The sequence below is a fragment of the Talpa occidentalis genome, unplaced genomic scaffold (genome assembly GCF_014898055.3).
Source record: "Talpa occidentalis isolate TD23 unplaced genomic scaffold, MPIMG_talOcc4v2.1 talOcc4.12, whole genome shotgun sequence".
Classification (NCBI taxonomy): Eukaryota; Metazoa; Chordata; class Mammalia; order Eulipotyphla; family Talpidae; genus Talpa; species Talpa occidentalis.
In genome coordinates this window covers 24,429,305-24,452,057 of record NW_023601212.1, presented here as the reverse complement: position 1 = coordinate 24,452,057, position 22,753 = coordinate 24,429,305, and the positions used below count along the sequence as shown (strand labels likewise).

The 22,753-nt window shown below is 36.8% G+C and overlaps 1 protein-coding gene across 2 annotated transcripts; it reads right to left on the bottom strand.

Moving 5' to 3' along the window:
• Nucleotides 1–266: 266 nt before the first annotated feature.
• CHEK1 (checkpoint kinase 1) lies at nt 267–21,814 on the bottom strand. Of its 2 annotated transcripts, none has more exons than XM_037505552.2 (13): nt 21,734–21,814; nt 20,951–21,035; nt 19,937–20,160; nt 18,769–18,833; nt 18,615–18,684; nt 13,040–13,228; nt 12,489–12,593; nt 10,860–10,955; nt 8,844–8,952; nt 8,488–8,665; nt 8,099–8,230; nt 5,049–5,150; nt 267–3,559 (listed from the first exon to the last, which is right to left on the bottom strand). In XM_037505552.2, the coding sequence occupies exons 2-13, from the start codon at nt 21,013–21,015 to the stop codon at nt 3,464–3,466; spliced, it is 1,431 nt and encodes a 476-aa protein (XP_037361449.1). In that variant the 5' UTR covers nt 21,016–21,035; nt 21,734–21,814; the 3' UTR covers nt 267–3,463. The 2 variants fall into 2 exon arrangements, with proteins under 2 accessions (XP_037361449.1, XP_037361450.1); XM_037505553.2 differs by lacking the exon at nt 21,734–21,814 and adding an exon at nt 21,650–21,710.
• Nucleotides 21,815–22,753: the final 939 nt, after the last annotated feature.

Genomic DNA, 22,753 nt, shown 5'->3' with positions numbered 1-22,753 from the left:
GCAAATTTTGTGATCACTTCTGGGGGGAATGGGCTGATAGAGAACGAAAAAATGCCAAGGCTTCTGGGGTCTGGAAATGGTCTTTCTTCAACTGAGTTGCTGCTAAGCAGATGTTAACTTTACGATTGCTGGTTAAACAGAACATTCTTTATATACTTATAATAATTTCAACAATCACACCACACACACAAAGACACACACACACACACAAGCACTACACATACACATAGCATAGGGTAAAATTTTCCATCAAAATTTTAGCTGTTACTTTGGATGATAAACCCTTCTCTCATTTATACACCTGACAAATTTTCATTGATAAGCAAATCTTACTTTTAATAATGGGGTAAATTTCTTCTCCCAATCACATAATGAACACTGCTGAAAAATTATGGCAACTTATGTTTATTGAATGCCTTTTTGTACAACATGGCATACTACATTCTTCAGGTACATTAACAGATTTAAGATTAAAAGCAACTCTAAGAGGCAGTTATCAGTCTCTTTGAAGAGGCAATTAAATGTCAGAGCTAGTCTGTACAAATCTGAATTGAACTTCTCACCATCCTACACAAATTCCAATAGTTGATAAAGCTTGTTTATGATCCATTAAATCACCTTCCCCTTGTAACATTCTGTGGCATTTTCCTCATCTGATATTTAATTTATTCATTTATTCAATTAATATCCACTATATTCCAAGTACTGTTCTATGGGTGAAAATGAAGTATAAGCTTCTGTTTTGGTGGAAGAGACAGAAAATAAACAAATAATTTCAGAGAGTGATAAGTTCTATGAAGAAAGCACAATGATAGTGATTGGTAGGAGAAGAAACATTTGGGATGGGATTTGAATGCTAAGTCATGCAAAGGATTGGAAGGGATTTTAGACAGAGGAAGCTATAAACACCCAGTTTGTGAAAGGGGAATAAGTTCACATTAAGAGAAAGGAGGTTGCAGTATAATGAGCAGAGGAGAGAGGGGAAGCATACAGGGACAGGTGAGTCAGAGCAAAGAATTTAGATCCCAGTTCTAGATGCGATGGGAAGCCACTGGAGGTTCTTAAGCAAGGGAATACCAAAGTATAATTTGCCTTAAAAAAAAAAAAATACCAACAACTTAGGACCTATATAAAGAAAAGACTGAGGGAAAGGGTTAGAAAATAGCAAAAGGAAGAAGAGGGAAGACACTTTTAATAATAGAAATCCAGTGAAGAGATGACGTGAAGGCATTTTAATTAGGGTGGCAGCAATTTAAATGGAGAGAAATATTTGGCTTCCAGGTATTTTGAGAGTAGATCGAATCAAATGAGTTCTATTTCTTTGTGAAGCAATTTACGGCATGCTGTAACTTATCAGGCACTGTTCTAGGTGCTGGGGATACAAAAGAGAACAGGTCAGAGAGGGTCCCTGACCTCAAAGAATTCATGTATTACATATTCCAATGGGATTAACAGACAATAGATATCTTATACTAAGTGTTATGATGAAAAATAAAGGAAAAAGTGTCATGGCAGGGGTGTGCATGTGTGTGTGTTAGTATTTTAGATAAGTTAGGGAAAGACTGTGTTGTTTAAGCAGACTTAAAGTGAAGCACAAGTCACATAAATATCTGGGAGTAAAGTACTCCTAGTTCAGGGAACAGCAAGTCAAAATATGAGAATGTGCTTATCTTGTGAGAAGAACAGCAAACCCAACGTGGTTGAAGCAGGATGAGTAAGTAGGAATGGCAAGTGAGGCCAAAGAGATGGCTGTAAGACAGACGGCATGCAAGTCACAGATGCTTTGAATTTTGTTTGAAGTGTGATGAAGAGTCACAAGAGTTGAGAGCAGGGGAAAGATACCTAAATTCATATTTTAGAAGGATCACGCTGACTGTTTTTCTGAACTGCTACAGGACAAATAACAAAAAAAAAAAAAAAAAAAAAAGAGAGATAACAGTGCCTTCAACTAAGTGTACACAGTAGGATACATTTTGGATATATTTGCTAAACTGAATAGGAATTGCTGAATTGAATGGAGAATATGAAAATCATGTCAAGGTTGGTTTCAAGGACTTTGGCTTAAAAGATGGGGGGTAGGTGGGTGCTGAATGCAGCATTTGTTGAGATGGAGCAAAGGAGGGAGGAACAGGTGAGAGGACAGAAGGAAAAGTTGATTTTGGTCATTAACTGACTGAGTCAAGTGGAAAGATCAGCTAGACTGTGACTATAAAACTAGAGTCTACAGGAGAGTTCAAAACCTGAGATAACTGTTTCTGAGACTTACCATGGCTGGCTGACAATTCTCAAGAGCAAAATTTCTTTCATATTTGAGAATATATTAGCTCAATTTTTAGAAGCCATCTATTTGTTCACATTTATTTTTTCTATGGATATACTGTAGCAATATAATTTACCAGCAAACACTAATATATGATAAACTCTAACCACTAAATTTCACATGTTCTTGCCTTCAGAGTAAGATAATTTTATAAATTACAAAAAAAGGAGGTGGATATAGGACCTAAACCTAATACAGCAAAAGTTAATATAAAATTTAGCAGAATAAAGTCTTTGGAAAACTAACAGGTAGAAGAAACAGTCATCAGGTCTATTTCTATTCTATCTTCCTATACTTCTCCCTCATTTTTTATTCCTTACTACCTAGAAGCTTAGTCACCAGTAAGTTCACAGAGTTAGCTATTCATTTTCAAAATAGAATTTATTTCTGTAATAAAGAATTTAAAATATGGCTGTGAAAGTAGAAAATAATATAGAAAAAATCTTTTAAATGTGCAACAGTAATTTTAGAATAAAGGTAGTTAAGCACTAGAGAATATGCTCAACTTCTATTTCAAAGGTCAATCAGTATTTTATATATTATTAACTACACTGCAAAAAACATGCCTAGTTGCAATTTTTATTGAGTTATAATTAAAAAACATTAATATACCTGGTCACACCCTTTTGAAAATTTGAGTACAAATCTTGGGAATATATTCTTTGAAGTTGGTTCCACTTTACAGACTAATAAATCTACTGCCCAAAAGACATAAGGGTTGGCTTTTATGAATTTATCCATATAATTAAATCAGGAGAAAATGTGTATTTTTAAGAGAATACAAAATGTTTTGTAAAAATGGGATAAGGTAACATCTTTCATTATGTTGGTTTAAGAGCTAAGAAACTCATGTCCCCTTAAAGCTTGGGTTCCAACAGATGGGTCTCAAATTCAGACACTAACCACAAAGAAATAGCTAATGAATTCTATCCAACCCTTTCCCAAAATCTTACTTACAATTAAAACATAGATGTCATCTGTAAGCAGAACATACATAAAGAATGAAAAAATGTTTGCTAAGGAGGGAAGAGAACTCTTCAGGGACTATTTGCAGTTTGCAGAATAGGATGATCTTCTCTAGGAAGAATAATGTCAACATAGCAGCACTGTATTTGCCAGGATTCCCTGGAGTCAATGGACGTATCACGTGGCAGGTAGCCAAACCTTCTGGCTGCTCACAACATCAGTCAGCTTCCCTTTAATCTTCAGGAAGTGTCTCTTGAATTCCAATCCATCACCCTGTATTAGGAATAATATCCAATCAATGTAAAGAAGACTATGCCATAAAATCAAATAACTTCTTAATGAGAAGAGGCCAATATCCTTAGGTATGTCCAGCTACAGTTCCAAATTCTCTTATGAAGACCAAATACCCCAGCAGAAGAAATACTATATAAACAATTCTGACCCGATTTTGAGTCTACTACTATTCCAACCACACTGTGCTCAGTGAGCAGAAACACTGCATCCTTTCTATTTCATGTGTTTGTGTATCTGGACTAAGTTATTGTTTGAAAAAGGCATGACAGGTTTGTAAACTAAAAATAAGCTATGCAACTACAACAAAGTCGTGCAAAATACTGTGGCAACACAGCCACTGATTCAGTTAATGAGAAGTTTTCATTATACTGGGATCACAGTTATTTAATCCAAGCATCTGGACATGAGTATTGCAGTAAGTCTCCAGTAGAAAGACTAATTTACTTCTCCAATCTTCTTTAGAACCATGTATAATCTCTCAGAAAATAGAGAAAATACTATTTCGGTCTCATATTTAAAACTATAAACTCATGGCCTCCCTGGTGGTGCGGGCGGTTGAGTGCTGCACTGTGAAGCTGTCCACAGCCTCTGCAGTACAGGTTCGATCCTGGCTGGCCGGGGAGAAACCCAAATGACACAGCAGATCTCTCCTGTCTTGCCTGCTGCTCCCCTCAGCAGTGTATTTTGTCAGTCTGCCTGTTCTGTTCCCTGCTCTGTCTCTGGTGAATCCTCTCACCCTCCCGCACATCTGGTCTGTATCCCGGTTCTTGTATAAATAAATAAATCTTAAAAAAAAAAAACCCATAAACTCAGAACCAATAATTTCTAAAGACATGATCAAAAATATAAATAAAACTAGGTATAAAAATGTTAATCATGAATAATTTTTAACAGATAAAGATTTATTAATAATAAAATACAATTTTTTTGACAAATCTTTATAAAACAGTATATGTATGAATTTAGTAAGAAAAAATTTAGAAGGCTTCAAAATATTCAGGGTAACTGCTGCTAGGCAGTATAACTTACAATTATTTTTATTTTCCTACTTATTTATGTTTTCCATAAGAAACAAAACCTTTTATAAGGAAAATGTCACTTTAAAAAAATATGTTTTAGAGAATGTTAAGAACAAATGTCTATAATATTAAATGGAAAAAGCAAGTTACCAGATATGTACAAATGCCATGTATATACAAATATAATGCCATTAAAAAAAATTCTTCACATAAGAGTATTTCCATGAAATATACTAATGAAATATATTTATGAAATATACTAAATGAAATATACTAAAAAATAATGAAATACACTAAAAAATAAATCTACATCACCTCTAGATAGTGAGATTAAACTTGATTTTTATTATGTTCTTCATAATTTTTAAAAAATTTCTATAATGAACATGTAATATTCCCTTAACAATACAAAACAAGGTTTACAAGAAGAACATTGCTGTTCTACTTACCTTAGAAAGACGGAAGTCAACCAAGATCTTCTCATCCATTTCTACCAAATTTACTTTGAAAATCAGTTTATTATTTCTCCTATCTGTTGTTGATACAGTAACCTAAGGCAATAAAAATAAGGTTAACCTATATGTGTGGGTAGAGAATACTCTAAGCAAACACTACAATCTCAAGTTAACTATACTACTGGTATAAAAATTTGAGAGGGACTTCTATAACAAAGTGAAAATCTCACACCTTCCAGGGTCTTCTCCGACTAATAGATGTGTGCATGCCTAACCCAGACCAACCTGTATACAGGTACAACATTACCAGGGTTTGATTCTGCATGAACTCTTAGCAACAAAAATAAGTTTGGTATTTTACCAAAATGTAACTGTAATAAACAACTGAAGAAAGTGAAAATAGACTAAGGGAAAACACAATTATTAAAGTATAAGTGAAGGCAGTAAGTGGGTGAGGCGGGAGCAGTGGAGGTCACCACTGGGAAGAGAAGCCAGGGAGCATGACAGCCTACTTAGTAGCTCTGAGGAGTCACCTCTGGAGCCTGGCAGGACAGCAGTCAGCCTAGCAGTGGTATGTTCTAGGTCAGTGGCTTCTAAGACTCCAGTTGGATTCATTGCACTAGGCAACATGGGGAATCCAATGACAAAAAATCTCATGAAGCCTTGCTATCCACTTATTATTTATGATGTGTTCCCTGATGCATGCCAAGAGTTTCAAGATGCAGGTGAACAGGTAGTGTCTTCCCTAGCCTAAAAAGCTGACAGAATTATTACAATGTTCCCAATAAGTGTGAAAGCAATAGAAAATAGTTATTCTAAAGCAAATGAAATTCTAAAAACAGTGAAGAAAGGGTGGCTATTACTATCAATCCTGCAATTTCTAAACAACTGACCAAAGAAACTGAAAAAATGGGATGCCCCCATTTCTGGTAGAAATCTTAAAATGGCAACATAAAATAATCTCTTTTGAAATGACAGGCTTTAGAATTACATCCCATCAAAAATGGCCCACTGTGTAAAACAGAAAGAGGCTGAGGTGGAAGTGGATATACTATAATTATACCAAGAAAATGAAATACTTTATGCCTATGCATGTGAAAGGAAATATGATCCTTATTACCTATGGTTATTTTTGAAACTTGTGTAAAAAAGAAGAGTCTAACAGTGAACTTTATAACCACAATGATATCTTATTTTAACCCTAGTTTATAATGCTAAGAAAATAATGCAAATATTTTAAATGACATCTTGAACTTACAAAATCATGTATCTTCAAAATTTGCAAACTGAGTTCTCTAAAAATATTTTTTAATTTAAAGATTTGTTTTTTATGTTTTCATACCAAAGAACAGATGTTAATAAAGTAAGGAGTGAATTGTTCCTTTTTTTTTTTCCTTTTTGAGGTCAGCAGTATTTATTCTAATCAAGTTGCCTTTCTTGCTGATGGGTCATGAACTGTTGATAATAGCATTAAACCGTCATTTGGTTATTGCAGAAAGAACTCACTATCCAGCTTGTGCACTAAATTATCTCAAAAACAACCAGCATCCCACACTCATGTTCTCTATAGGAACAGTCCATGAAAAAGTGTCTTTCTCTTGTTGATGTCTTAAATTTAAGACATCATTTAATGTCTTAAACAGGAGGCTTAATTACATTTTCTAAGGATGTGGCAGCACTGCCACAGCTTTAGAGAACCAGGCTCAATGCCTTGACTGATTCTGGGGGATAAAGGGATGTATAATTCTTTTAATAACATACCCAAAGTTTCCTGTTCATATTGTGAGTCTTTATGAGAACTTGCTTTAATAGTGAATAATAAAGGCAAACGTGTTTATAGATTTGTTAGTTGAATTTAATTTTAAATTACTACTGTAAGCATACAGAGTTTTAAAAGATATGTCTTTCTTTTAAGGGAGAGATGATGCTTGGAAAGTTCAATTATGTGCTGTAGAATTAGATTTCTTAAAAAGGGCCTTTGTTATAAAACCTATTCTTTAAGAAAAATGTAGGAAGAGTCCGATTTTTACAGTTGCTTAAGAATTGCCTTTTAAGATAAACCTCAGTAGTTCAATATGCAGTGAATCTGAAATTACTAATATTCTTGAATTTTGAAATGTAAAAAATGCAGAGAATATAAATTACTATTCATGAAGATACTGAAACTGCTTTTATTTTAATAAATCATGGAAAACACTGAAAAGCACATGTATGGCAAAACCCAAAAATAAATAAATAAAACATAAGAGTAAAAAAAAAAAGTCAGATTTGCAGCAGAAGATGTGAAAGTCTTGCGGGGCCTTGCAACTTCCACTGTTAGTGCTTTAGAATGTTCCTATGATCTATAAAGCAGCCCAGGCTAGTTGAGAGATGTAGAAAGAAACAGCCAAGACCCCGAACTGTGTTTAAACTAAGTTATAGACATAATACACTTCACTTCAATTTCACTTTAATATTTCTCCTGTGAACAAAGACATTCTATAAACCACAGTATGACCACACCCAAGAAATTTGACAGATTGAAAAAACACCTAATATACAGCCCATATTCACATTCCTCCAGTTGTCCCAATAACATCCTTTGTAGCTTTTGCCCTTTAAATCTGCGATCTACAGAAAGATCATGCATTGCATTATGTAAGAGTCCTCTTTAGTCCCATTAATACAAAATATCACCCTCTACTTATTTTTCATGATTGTTATAAATATGCTATAATGTAAACAACAAAAACTGGTAAGAGGGAGCAGGTGAGATGGGAGAAAATGTAAGATTGTTAATGCATTCATCTTTCTTAGAGAATGAACAATACTGTTACAGTTTAAAATATAAGAACATTTTACTTTAATTCCTTCAACTACAGTAGTTTATTTTTCAATTTAATTACTCTGTATTTTTAATGTATACTTTAAAATGTATATTTTAAATGTATACTTTAAAATGTATACTTTAATGCATATTTTTAATGTATACATTAATGATAATGATAGCTTTTTACTCAAATATTTAAAATTCAGAAGAGATAATGAAAATTAATGAAACATACCTGATTCATACAACTCTTCTTCCACTGATAACCCAATTTCTCACAGGTCTCTTTCAAGCACTGATAAGATTTATCTGCATCCAACTTGGTAAAAAACCGTGTCATTCTTTTGACCAAGCGCTGCCAGGGGTTCTACATATCAAATAGAGGAAAGCTAAATAAATCTGGTATCACCAAAAGCAGTCATATCATAGCCATTTAGTTGAAAAATCTTTTCTGTGACTTAAGATTCTTAAATACGAAGGCCTCCTCCATGTCCAAAAAAAAAAATCTGTATCAAATATTAATACTGTATTTCTAGGATTTATACATTAAATGAGAAAAAAGACTTCAAGAAAATAAAAAATGAAGGGCTTCTATTATTTATTTTAAAAGCTTTATCCCCTTACCTGTGAGGATCCTGGGGTGCCAAGTAACTGACTATTCAGAAGCATATGATCAGGACATGTGGGCTGGGAAAAGCTGATTCCTTGTACCAGTTTATCAATATATGAGGGGCTGGTGTCCCATAAGGAAAGACTTGTCCGTGGTTCTGGCTGGGAACTGGAATACTTCACATTTTCTTCACTGAGGTATTAAAATATGGGGGAAAAAAATACACCTTTACATAAAATCCATCAGGCCTTTCTTACTTCATATTCCCATTCTCACAATGATAAAATTATTCACTTTTCAGAAAAATTATTCATTATTTTTCACTGGAAATAGTATATTCAACTATTTGATTTTTATCAATTAATCTTACCTAGAAGCACTGTTTACTGGAGAGAAGTCTAAATTGGACTGAATGTGCTTAGAGAATCCACCAGGAGACTCTGATACACCACCTGATGTGACTCGGGGCCTCTTTGCCCCTGGAAAAGGAAAACAAATATAAATGCTTTCAAATATTTTATGCAGATATTTGAAAATCAACCCAATGGAAACTTGAAAAAGAAAAAACACATCTAAATCCATCTATTTAATACAAAATACTTACAAGACAAACAGTGGCTCTTCCTACATGAAATGTATCATTATGTACTTACTAGGATTCATACCTGTCAAATTATACATTTCACAGATCCTAACCTGTAAGTAAGTTTCAAGAGTGGGATATCATGTTAATGCCATAATTTTAATGGCTTCATTCATGGTAACAGAGTAATGTTCTATGAAGACAGAGACCTAGCTAAAGATTGAAAATAAAAAACTATGACAACTGCAATAAATATTATGAATCTGCTCTACACAACATTCTTTGACCTCAACCTCTCCCTGGAAAAGTTTTACCAAGAATAATTATAAAGAAAACAATGCCACAGTAAATTCAGTTACTACCGTCACCTGATGCTCAACAATTTCAGACTTTTTCTAGCCAGTTTCCTTTCCCTTTCTCTACAATGATCATTTAATAACTTCTACACTTCTATCAAATTTCCAAGACCACCCTCCAGCACCTTGTTACTTAGCACAGGATATCATCTCTCATTTCACAAAGAAAATAAAGTCATTAGAAACGCCCTCAACTTGCAACTACCAAATATGGTAATTTACTTGCATTTCCACCCATCTTTTCCTCCCTTCAATTCTCTATCAAATCCCCACCTGCACTTGAGCTCACACCTATCACCTCAGAAGGCAGCTTTTTGTCTCACTGGACTCCACTTACCACTTAGATACTGGCATTCCTTAAAATTCTTTACACTTAATTTCATCTACCCCCATGGCTTAAATTACCATCAATTTGCAAAAAAACACCTGAATCAACATCTCAAGCCAAGTCCCACACTGAGTTTTATACAAAAACATACTCCTATTAAACAATGCTACCTAACTTCTCAAATTCAGTATGTCCAAAACCAAAAAAAAAGTCCCCCCAAATCTGTTTTTCCTCCTGAGTTACATCTTAATACATGCTATCACCCTTTACACAATTGTTAAAACCAGAAACCAATGAGTCATCCTTAATTCCACATTCTCTGCCATTATTCACTTTTAAGTAATCACCAATTCTAGTGCTTAAATTTCTTTGTAATCTCTCTTCTTTCTAATCCCACTGTCATCAATTTAGCCCATGCCACTAACTTCTCATCTCTAGGGTCGAAAACATTAAAAAAAAAAAAAAAAAAAAAAGGTAGCCAGAGAGAGCTTTTAAAACCAAATTTAGGATCATGTCATTTCCTAGCTTAAAATCTCCCAAAGGCTTCTCCACTGGCCTTCATTTAATCCCCGCATCCTTAATGTAGCCTAAATAGTCCTCCACAACTTGGCTATTATGTACTTCGCTGGCCTCATCTCAAACCTCTTCCCTTTCCCCCCTTCTCATTTATGCAATAAACATGTACTGAGTGCCTACAAGCACCACACATGGTACTAACCACTGGTGACACAAGCCAGAAAAGGGCCATGCCAAACTGGCCTCCTTTTAAGTCCTCAATTGCACCACCACTTTCTAAACTTCGAGACAATCCAAGTGCTGCTTCCTTTAATCAGAATATTCCATTCATCCTACCAGTACTTCTTTAGCTAGCTCCCTGTTACCCTTCAAATTTTAGATTTAATGTGATTTCTTCAGGAAGATTTAGTCAAACACTTATATTGTACTTTGACTTCCACCTTATAATTATTAATAAACTTTAAATTGTTTTTTGTATTTATGATTTTCCTTCTAGACATTGTAATCTCCATGAGGACAGAGATCACAGCTATCTTATGTTGTTGACTTGTCAATACCTTTTCTATCACAGAAAGAAAAAAACTTGTATTTTAAGGATAGTACCTTTCTTGAGGGGCTTGTTGTACCATCTATCTTTTTTGATGTCTGGGATGGTTATTCTTACTGATGGATTCTCAACTAAAATTTTATGCAGCAGAGCTGAAAACAAAACATTAAGAGAACATTTGAAAAGAGTCATGCAGATTAGAAAAAAGGCCTAAAGTTTGTAGTCTGGGACACATTCCCCATTGTCCTGCTTATGTCCAAACATTATTTCTGGGGAAGAGAAAGAATAAAGCTACTAAAATGACTGTTTTAATATCATGCAGATTTTCTTTCTTACAATATTCATCCCAGATCTGATTCTCAGTTATTTGCAAATAAGCAGAACTAGAGCCTGGTATAAACATTTCTCCCTGCAAGTCACTAACAAAAAAAAAGATACAAAAGAACCCTCATCTATTTTCAATACCAAATTTTGTGGTTCCAGTATGTCATGTTAAGTCCTCTCACACAGTTTTATAAGGAAAAGTTACTTTCCAATAAGTTAAGAGAGAATAAGCAACTGTCATTCTAAAGTATCTTAACTATCTTCATAAAGAATTCATATATCTCCCCAATACCATAACCATTTTCTAATGAACCAAAGATTTAAATGTAAAATTGGAAGCCATGAAAACAAAGGGAATTTTTTTTCTAATATCAGCAGTAGGAAAAACCTCTCCAAACATGACAGTTAGGAACCATAAAGGACAAGATAATAGATTTGAATAAACAAAAATGTAAGATGTCTCTATGTCAAAATGGCATCAATAAAATTAAATGACTAATTCTTTAAAATCTAATGACAATAAGACATTAAAAAAAACTCACACAAAGTACTAAGAAAATCTGTCTGCCAAAATGCACAAAATATATAATCCACAAAAATAGACAAAAAGCTAATAAATATATAATGGATATGTAACATCACTGCTACTAAATTTAAAGTAAAAGTAAAAAATAGTGTATATTTTTATAGTCTTGCTAGATTAGTCCAATTTTTTTTAACATCAAAGTCATGAGATTATAATAAAATGGCACAAGCTTTCTGAAAAGCAATTTGGCAAAGTAAGCCATAATAATTAAAAATAACATAAATCCTTATACCTGCAATCCACTCCTGGGGCTTTGCTTTAACTAAATCATTTAAGAGCATGTGTAAAGATTCAATTATATCGATGCTCATCATAGCTCTTTCATAACAGAGAAAAATCAGGAAAAAATTCTAAATCTCTGTAACAAAGTGAACTAAATCTCTGTAACAAAGTAAACTTACTGTAAATGAGTACAGTAAGGCATATCAATATAGTAGAATACCATCACAACCTAGTCATTAAACAACAAAACATTACAAAATAGTTTATGTATTGTGATCTCATTTTTTGTAAAAACACACATACATATAAATAATACATGACATATATACTTGCATATTTTTATTATAAATAAAAGTACATTAAAAGAACCTATTTCTGATTGCTGGGGCCATAGGAGTTTTTTCCCTTACTTTTTGCTTATATTTTATAATTTATCTACAAGAACCATGGATCATTTACACAATTATTTACAGGTTAAAAAGGAAAAAATTCAAATAGCACTAGACTTCACTATCTAAGAAATCAGTACTTTCAATCAAGATAACCTAGTTACCTAGAGGAGCAGAATCAATTTTTTTCCAAGGGTTGAGGTATGTCTTTTTTTCTTTCCAATCAGAATATTCCTGACAACTGTCACTGGGTTGGTCCCATGGCAATTCTAAAAAAAAAAAAAAAAAAAATTCTGAAAAAAAAAAAAAACAGGTCCCAGTGTTTGTAACATTACATACTAAGGATTTTAAGGAAAATAATGAATACAAATCCATTGAAAGTTCCTTTAAATTAATTCACTAGGCTTTTCAAATTAAGAATGCCAACTCACAGAAATTTTAGAGGTACTTCAAAGCCGATGAATCACTTCCTGCTCTACTCATTTCAAATGCAGTTACATGAATCTTAAAAGAAATTACTACCATGATATTCCACTTAATAGTTGTACATACCTCTCAAAAAAATCTTTGGAATTAAAATTTTCAAGTTAGTTATAAACAAGTTACTATTAAAATATTATCGTATGCATAGGGAGTCCATTGGTTTATTTATTTTGTTATAATAAATTTATCTTTCCATAGGAGAAGAGTTTTGTCATGATTAAATAGCTCTCACCTCCAGCCAACATTGCAGTAAGTACTATTCCACAGGACCAAACATCAACTGGTTCTGCATGAAATTCTTTTCTCTTTAGAAGTTCTGGAGCAACGTATGGTAAAGTACCACACATCTTGTTCAATAAACGCTCACGATTATTATGCCGAAACACCGTTGCCAAACCAAAGTCAGAGATTTTGAGGTTATCTAAACCAAAGGGGAAAAAGAATGGCACCAATAAATGTGTTTTATCAATAGATACACTTAAAGGAATTAAGGTTAATTGGAAAATCACTGGAGTTAAAGTTTGTAGAGCTTCTCTACCTTAAAATGGTCAAAAAGGAAATTTTAAAGAAGAAATAAAAGACATCACCATCTAGGAAAATTAGAAAAAGGTCTCACACTTCTATTAACTTAAGAGAAGTATCGTTGATACAAAAATCAGTGTGGATCAGGCTATGGAAAGATACTGGAGCAAAGAGGGTTACTCTTCCAGAAGCGGCTTCTATTTGACTTGGTAGCTAGCAAACATCCTTTTAATAGCAATATATGACTCAATCTTAGTAAACTACTAAGATTAAGAGTACCAAGTTACTTATAAGCAATGGTCACTGAAAATACTAATGGCATTCCTTGGGTTTTGTTTCATTATGTCTGCAACATAATATTCAGACTAGAGAACTGATATAGTAAATTGAAATTGAGAAGTATGTATGAGAAAAAGAAAGGGAAATACATTTGTGAAAGGATACACAGAAGGACTTCAATTATATTGGCAATGTTTTCTCTTTTAAAAGATTCTTAATTATTGAATAGAAACAAAAGAACATTTATATAATATGCAAGATATAAAGAATGACATAGTGAACATCCACTCAACAACGCCCAGTTTTTTTTTTTAAAGATTTATTTATTCATGCATACAAGAGCTGGGGTACAGGCCAGAGGTGTGGGGGATGAGAGGATTCACCAGAGACAGAGTGGGGAACAGAACAGGCAGACTAACTGAAATACACTGCTGAGGGGAGCAGCAGGTGAGTCAGGAGAGGTCTGCTGCACCATGTGGGTTGCTCCCTGGCCGGCTGGGGGATCAAACTCGAGCTACAGTGGCTGCGGACAGCTTCACAGATTGCATCCTAACCCCCTGCGCCACCAGGGAGGCCCCAACAATGCCCAGTTTAAGAACATTCTATTTCCTCTGAAATACCCCAGAAACTTGTCTTTGAATATATTCCCTTCATAACTTCTCAGAAGTAACCACCCTTCTGATATTTTGCCTTTTTTTTTTTTTTTAAGATTTTATTTATTTTTATACAAGAGCTGGGGTATAGGCCAGAGGTGTGGGAGGGTGAGAGGATTCACCAGAGACAAAACAGGGAGCAGAACAGGCAGACAACAGAAATGCGCTGCTGAGGGGAGCAGCGGGAGCGACAGGAGAGGTCTGCGGCACCATGTGGGATTCTCGCTGCTGGAAGGCATTGAACCCACACTGCAGAGGCTGCGGACAGCTTTACAGTGCAGCACTCAACCCACTGCGCCACCAGGGAGGCCCTGATATTTCGCTTTCTTTGTAATTTTTCCCATGTATCTGTATCTCAAATAATAAACTTGGTTTTACTATTATTTTTAAACATAAAAATTACAAGTTTTTATGCTGTATCAATACAATGTAAACGGATAAAAAGTTCCATGCACAAAAGAAGCAAATATCCTACAATCCAACCTATAAAAGCATTTATGCATTTTATGCCACCTATGAGTGGCCTATATTAAAGCTAATTCAAAGCATACTAAGCTATACTCTCATAATACTAAGCTATATTTAGTAATACTAAGCTATACTCTCATATTTAGAGACATACGATCCCTCTTTCTCAGAGTTTAATGTAGCTTGAAACCTGCATTTATTCAAAACCAACAATTTATAGATGAGGAAGGAGAGGATCTGATTGTAATACTGTAAAGGCTGTTAGCATTCAAAAAGTAATGGAAGTAGAATGAAAATTGGAAGCAAAAGGAATTCTGCCAGATTTACTCATTTCTCAGGATTCATCAACAGACCAATCATAATTCTTTTCTTTCCATACACCAAACTTCTAATATCTAAAATTCTACTATGCTTATGAAACAATTTGCAGAACCCACCATAACCAAGGGAGGAGCTTAGGTAGCAAGGTTACTGAATGGGTTAATAAAAGTATAACTAAAAGATATTCATCAAAACAATCAGCTATGATATTGGTCATTGATTGGCGGCTTTCACGTGACTTTTTTACTTTATTCTTCAGTTTTTTGATCTTACTTACAGATTACCTTTCATCTTTACAAAGAGGGAAAAAAAAAAACCAAACGTTTTAGTTTGGGAACAAAGTTTTCACATTCCAGATAATATTACACATTCTCATAGCCCCATTTTTTTTTTTAAATAAGTTCTGTGTTTATTTATTATTTATTTTACACAAGCACTGGGTATAGTCAGAAGTGCGGGAGGGTGAGAGAATTCACCAGAGCCAGAGCGGGGAGCAGCAGGCGGCAGGAGAGGTCTGCGCACCATGTGGGATCCTCCTTCGGTGGCCAGGGAGCAGGCGGGGATCGAACCGGCGCTGCAGAGGCTGCAGGCAGTCTTGCAACCCAGCGCTCAACTGCTGCACCACTGGGGAGGCCCAGCCCCATTATTTATTAAATAAGTTGACTTTTCTTAATTTATCCCATTGTATAAAGGTCAGTTAGAGGGCAAAAGGTTAGTTAGAAAGTATACTACTTCTTGTTGGTGGTAAACAATACTTCCAGAAAAACTAAATCTCAGGGTAGAATAATATTTAAAAAGCACTTTGGTCAAGCCATAATCATCAAAACTGCATGGTAATGGAACAAGAACAGACACACAGACCAATGGAATCGAACAGAAAATCCAAAAATAAACCCACAGATTTATGGTCAACTAATCTTTGACAAAGGAGCAAAGAATATGCATTGCAGCAAAGAAAGTCTGTTCAATAAATGGTGCTGGGAAAACTGGGTTGCTACATGCAAAAGATGAAGCTTGACTACTACCTAATACCATGCACAAAAACCAACTCAAAATGGAGTAAAGAACTAGACATAAGACCTGAAACCATAAAATACATAGAAGGAAATATAGGCAAAACACTACATGATATGCACATCAAAGACATCTTTACAGACACATCTCCCAAAGCAGTGATAGTGAAGGCAAAGATAAACAGCTAGAACTACATCAAATTAAAGAGCTTCTGCACAGCAAAAGAGACAATAACAAAAACAAAGAGAAACACCACCGACTGGGAGAACATTTTTGCACCCAACACTAATGATAAAGGACTGATCACAAAAATCTACAAAGAGCTGATGAGACTCAAAAAAAACAAAGAAAATAATCCAGTCAAAAAATGGGCAGAAGAGCTAAAAAGAAACTTCTCTGAAGAGGAAATGCAAATGGCCAACAGGCATATGAAAAAATGTTCAACATCACTTGGAATCAGGGAAATACAAATCAAAACTACCATGAGATACCATCTTACACCAGTGAGAATGGCACATATTAAAAAAACTAGCAACAACAAGTGTTGGCGAGGGTGTGGAGAAAAAGGAACTCTTCTGCACTGTTGGTGGGAGTGCAAACTGGTCCAACCACTATGGAGAGCTGTGTGGAGATTGCTGGACCTACTAAACATAGAGCTTCCATATGATCCAGCAATTCCACTCCTAGGTATTTACCCAAAGGACACAGAAACATCAATTCCAAAGAACACCTGCACCCCTATGTTTATTGCAGCACTGTTTACAATAGCTAAGCTTTGGAAACAGCCCAAATGCCCAAAAATAGATGACTGGATCAAGAAGATGTGGTACATATACCATGGAATATTACTCAGCATTCAAAAAAGATAAACACATGCAATTTGCAGCAACATGGATGGAGCTGGAAGGGATCATGCTCAGCGAAATAAGTCAGAAAGAAAAAGAAAAATACCGGATGGTCTCACTCATAGCAGGAATCTAGAAAACTTAAATAAGGGACCAGGAAAAAGAATAACTATAAGAAAGAAAATATCAAAATCGACAAACAACTATGAATCAGAGACACTCTATGGCAGGTGGGGGGCAGGGAAAGGAGGGCTTGGGGTCAAAATAAGGGGGTTGTAATTGTATGGGGAATATAAAAAATAAAATTTAAATAAAAAAAAAAGCACTTCATATTACAAATTCACTACATTCCAAAGCAAACTGTTCATCTTTCAGACAGATTCATTAATGGAGCCACCCTTGTACTAATCCAAATGGCTTCAATATAGTTTTCTTCCACCTGTCCCAAAGAACTGTAATTAACAATTAGCAAGTTCTCTGTGTTCCTTCAGTTATTTCTTATTTTACATAGTGTGTAGTCTTTTCATCACTCTTATTCTCTCCTATGAAAAGAACTTCTGTGGTCTACATGCCTTTTGTAATATTGTGCCAGCAGACCCACTATTTCTGGCATGGTCTCACCAGGGTAGTTGCTGGACTGCTACCATTTTCGTGCTAAATAGTTAGAAAACCTTAGTTTTCTAATGACCAGATCACGCTGGTGACTAAAATGACGTCTGCTACCTGGTAAAAGTCCTTTTTGTTCCTCCCTGATGGCACGAGGGGTTAAATCTCAGCACTATGAAGCTATCTGCAGGTAGAGTTCTATCCCCAGCCAGGGAACTAACCCACATGGCCCAGCAGACCTCTCCTGGGTCACCGGCTGCTCCTCTCAGCAGTGTGTTTCAGTAGATCTGCCTGTTCCGCTTCCCATTCTGTCTGTGATGAATCCTCTCACCACCACCACCATTACCACCTTTGGCCTATACCCCAGCTCTTTTATGCATAAATAAATAAAAATACATCTTTTAAAAAAAAGGTCCTTTCAAACCTATTTTACTGCCTAAAACTATGCCATTCAACTATACTTCTTTGATTAGTATTTTCAATCTAAATACTGGACTTCAGATTTTTCCCTATTGGAAAATAATTTGTTCAGTCTGACTCACCTCTCTAGTCTAACTTCATTTATTTAACAATTATTTTTGAAAGCCTACTATTTGCCAGGAACTACTCTAATGCATTAAATAGAGCATTAAACAAAAATGAACAAAAATTACTTCCTCGTAGAGTTGGTATTTTCATCATCTTTTAAATCCTGATTCTATAAACTAACACTTCAATATCCATCCTTCTCATTTCATAAAATATAACTAAATTTACACCTTTATCCAAGTCATACATTAAAAAGAATAAACAGGACAAGCCTAAAGTCCAAGATATTCCAGTAAAGTTTCCCTTTATTAATCCATTAAAAAGGTATTAAGATTATTTTTATAGTTACTCATCAAGTGAGTCAGTAATCCTTGTATCTAAGTCAGATTTCTCCATCTCATTCATAACTATATCATGAAGAATTTGTGAAGTCCAAATATACTTAGTCTCTAAAATTTCCTTGATTTTAAATGTTTTTGCCCTGAAATTTTACTAATGCAAAAGCCTAGAGACTGTCTTATATGTTTGTATTAAAATAATACAAGTAGAAATGACAACATGCTGAACTTACCCCTTTCATCCAACAGGAGATTTTCTGGTTTAATATCCCTGTGGGTTATTCCAATGCCATGCAGATAAATCTAAAAGGGAAGTAGAGGTAAACAGACTAGAATTCATTTACTTACTTCATTCATATTAATTTTAAGTAAGACAACTGTACCTACCACCCCTGCCATGAGTTGATGAAAGAACCTCTGAGCATCTTGTTCAGGCATGCCTATGTCTGGCTCTGTAAGAATCATGTAAGTTAGATTACTAAGTAAATATAATCAGGAATCAACCACGTATGCTCCAGATCCTAAAGTCAAACATGATTGCAAACAGAATATTATGCTAAAAATTAAAAGATTTTGGAGTCCACTAACAGAGTCCTTAACAACACATTTCACCATCTGTTGGTGGCAAAAAGAAATTAATCTAAGAGGAAAATTAGAAGTAACAAATTTTCACCCAAAGCAATACTTTGAAAACTCTTGTTTATCTGACACTAACCATGATTTATTTGGTATCCTTCCAGTTCTCCCCTAATTTCTACTAAATGCTATGTCAGTATTTTCCTTACTCCTGAAATGTAATTGCCAAAGCAGGAGCCTGGGTAGAACTGAGCTAATTTCACTAAATATTTAACAGATTTATACTAAACACTACAAAATCATGAATGCCTGTGGAGTTCCTTCAGTAAACACAGTAACAGTTAAAGAAATATTCTCTTTTCCCTTATCTTTTTATATTTTGATCTCCCTCATTAACTCATTTTCTTTCACACTCAGCTGATCTCCTGAGATATAGTAGAGATATGAATAATCAGTTTTCAACTGCTAGTATAACAGCCTTAAATAATAAATTTAGATCCACAGAATATATTTTATGTACTTCATGTGTTCTATAAAATCAAGCCTTTGAATATACATAGAACATTTAAGTAACAAACATGGAATGTCATATAAAACAATTATTTAACTCAAATAAGGGAGAAATCTAACAACATACTATTATTTTCTATCTGTACATGTATATAAAGATTTCATGTACTAGAAAGTCTACCAAAAAAATTGTATAAGCAAACAATGCATCACGCTTATGATATTCACCAGGAGATTACAGTTTGATTATCATTCTTTATAAAACAGCAATCCCAACCTAAATCACTTAATTCAGGGAAAAGTTTTCTTTGATATATGCTTTTATGTGTTGACATTAATTGTATAAACAAGAAAATTTACCCCAATTTCACTGGTGCATAAGGAATTCTGAATGGACAATAACCAAACAGCAGACCCAAGATCTTATAAGCTTACTTAGCTGAATAACTATCTTAAATCTTTTCCATACCTATTCTATCAAAAAGTTCTCCTCCACTACAGTACTCGAGAAACAGATACTGGATATTGCCTTCTCTCCTGTGACCATAGAATTTCACTACATTCTCATGATTTAACATTTTATTAATACAGATCTCTTTTTTAATATTTTCTGGACAGTCTATGGCACGCTTCATGTCTACAATCTTCACTGCAACTGCTTCTTCAGTTCTTCTATTCACAGCAAGTTGAACTCTGAAATGGAAAAGGAGGAGTTACAGCAGTCTAAACATCTGAATACCATTTTTAAAAAAAAAAACTTCGAAAGATTAAATATGACTTATCCAAAACGAATTTACCTTTATTACTTTCCTTACCAAAAAAACTAAGGAAATGGTTTCTGCCTTGTTCTGAACAGATACTACGCCTTTCTGAAATGTGAGGTAGGACAGCTAATGCTCCAAAGAATGCAGAAAGGAGTCATTTAATAAGTTCTTGATAAACTAAGCTAAAATGGGAAAATAGCAATTCTAAGGCATGTCACATATACACAAGCTCTAATCCTTGAATTGTAACACCATCACCTAACATTTATTCATTTGAAACTACATATACTGTGGTACCTATTCTAAGTACCTATGGGGTAGGGAAGACCCCATCCTGCAGCTGAGGACACAGGCACACGAGGACATTAAGCAACTCCCCTAAGAACACAAAACAATGAACAGCATGTGGTCAAGTTAAACAAACCAGGCACACAGCCTCCAGAGTCTATTCACATGCTTTGCAGCCACTACTTATGTCCCAGGAAGGAGTAAGTGGGAGAAACTGACTTCAGTGGTCTGTCTGAAACAATGTAAAGAACAGGAAGAAAAGTTATCCTCACAAAAGATTGTGTAGCTTCAGTTCCCAAACATTTTGGATAGCAAGTACAAAGCTCTGTTCTCTGTATTAGAATAAACAACTCCAAAGCAAATTTGTAGTCAAGTGAGATGATGATCAGAAAACTAAATCAAGTGTGAAGGGTAAAAGAATCCAAACTCACTCTCCATAGGCACCTTCTCCCAGGGTCTGCACCAAATCCCAGTCTTCTACAAAAGGCACGGCCATGATTCCACCATGTGCCAGGGCTGTAAAGGCAGGAACCCACACAGATGCGGGATGAGGATAAACTTCAACCACCTGTGAAGCCACCGAGTTCAACCCTGGCCATGATTCCGCCAAAGAAATAACAGCTCTTGGCTTCCCCTTAGACCTCAGCTCGGTGGCACCCCAGCCCTTAAAGCGCAAGCAAGTATTCTACATCCCGGCGTGGTGAGCTGTGCTCGCCCTCCTCAGATGAGCCCACACCCCCGAAGGCCTTCTTCGGGGCGTCTGGCGAAATGGAGCAGCTGTGCTGCGGGCTTGGGAGGCTGAGCTTGAGAGTGGGAGCCTGTGGCGGGGTTCGGGTCAGACCCGCGGGGCGCGGGCTCGTGGCAGGCACCTCGCCTACCGAGCCCCTCCCCCCGTCCTCCCGCTCCCCACTCGCACCCCCACCCCGTCCCGACCGTCGGGAGGAGCCCGGGGGCGGGGCCAAGGTGCCCCCAGCAGCGGAAGGAAGGGCGGGGAGGCACCCCGGCGGCCCGCGCAGGGAGGGTCTCTCCAGCCCGTCTGCTACGGGGGTCCCCTGCCACCGTCCCCTGCCTCCCTCAGGAACCGCCCCTCCGAGGGCGCCTCTTCCAGCCCTTCGCTCGCCACCGGTTACCTTCTCTCTTCGCGCCCCTAACTAAGGTGGACCCCGAACTCCTTCTCCAGCTCCCGTTCCCACCCACCGGCCGCCCCTCCTCACCAGGCCGTCCTCTGCCTGCCACCTCAGGAATCCAAATGCAGGGCTTTTCCCGCCAAAACTTGCCTGCGTCTCACCGTCGCAAAGGCGCGCCCCCGGCCGTAAAGCAGGCGCGCGCGCTCCCGTGCCGGGGCGGGAAGGTCCGGCCTCGCCTCTGCCCGGCGCGGGCCGGAGGGGCTGCGCGGCCCCGGGGTCGGGGGAATGTCCAAGCCGGAGACCTCAGAGCCGCCGCCCGCTTCGGCCCGAAGGGCCCCTGGACCTCAACGCGAACTGGATCCGGGGTGCGGCCTCCAGAGGAGCCGAAGCCCCCCTGCATCGGCACCCGGGCACCGCCACCCTGCGCCGGCTCCAGCCGCTCTGGACCGACGCCCGCCGCACCCGGCGGCCCGGAGCCTCAGCACCGCGCCCGGCTGCCCGCCGGGGCCGTGAGGGTCAATTCGACGAGTGCCGCCCCTGTAGTTTTCAGGTGCGGCCGCCGGGCAAACGAGCCCGAAGCCAGGGACAGCTGTGAAGGATTGACCTTGGGAAGAATGAAAGGAACTTTGTGGAGGGAACGAGAAGCATCAGAAATGACTGGTCATGCACTAACGGGGTACGAAGGCGTCCAGATGCAGCAAGCTTGTGTAGTTAGGGGTGCTGTCAGGATAACCAGTTTGCTCCGTCTTGTCTGAACTGGCGCCAAGAGAGTACTTCGGCCCAGCCTTTTAAAGGAAGAGCATCTGCCTAGCTTAGTCATAGCTGCTTTCTCGTTCTAAATGGGTAAGTCAGGTAGAAGCAGCATGCTCTATTTTACGAGGCGAACTGTTTACTTGCAAAAGTAACCGGTTTAAATGGGAAAGTAAATTCTGGGGAAAGGGACTTCCTTGAAAACAAAATGATCTGGAAAAACAAATTAGGGACCCTGCTCTTCTCTGCCCCACCAAACACAATAGACTGGGAACTCAAGGTATGGGGCAAAATCTTGTCCGTGGAAAGTGTCCAGTTCTTAAAACCAGGCCTCATTTGTTGCGCGTAACTAGCTCT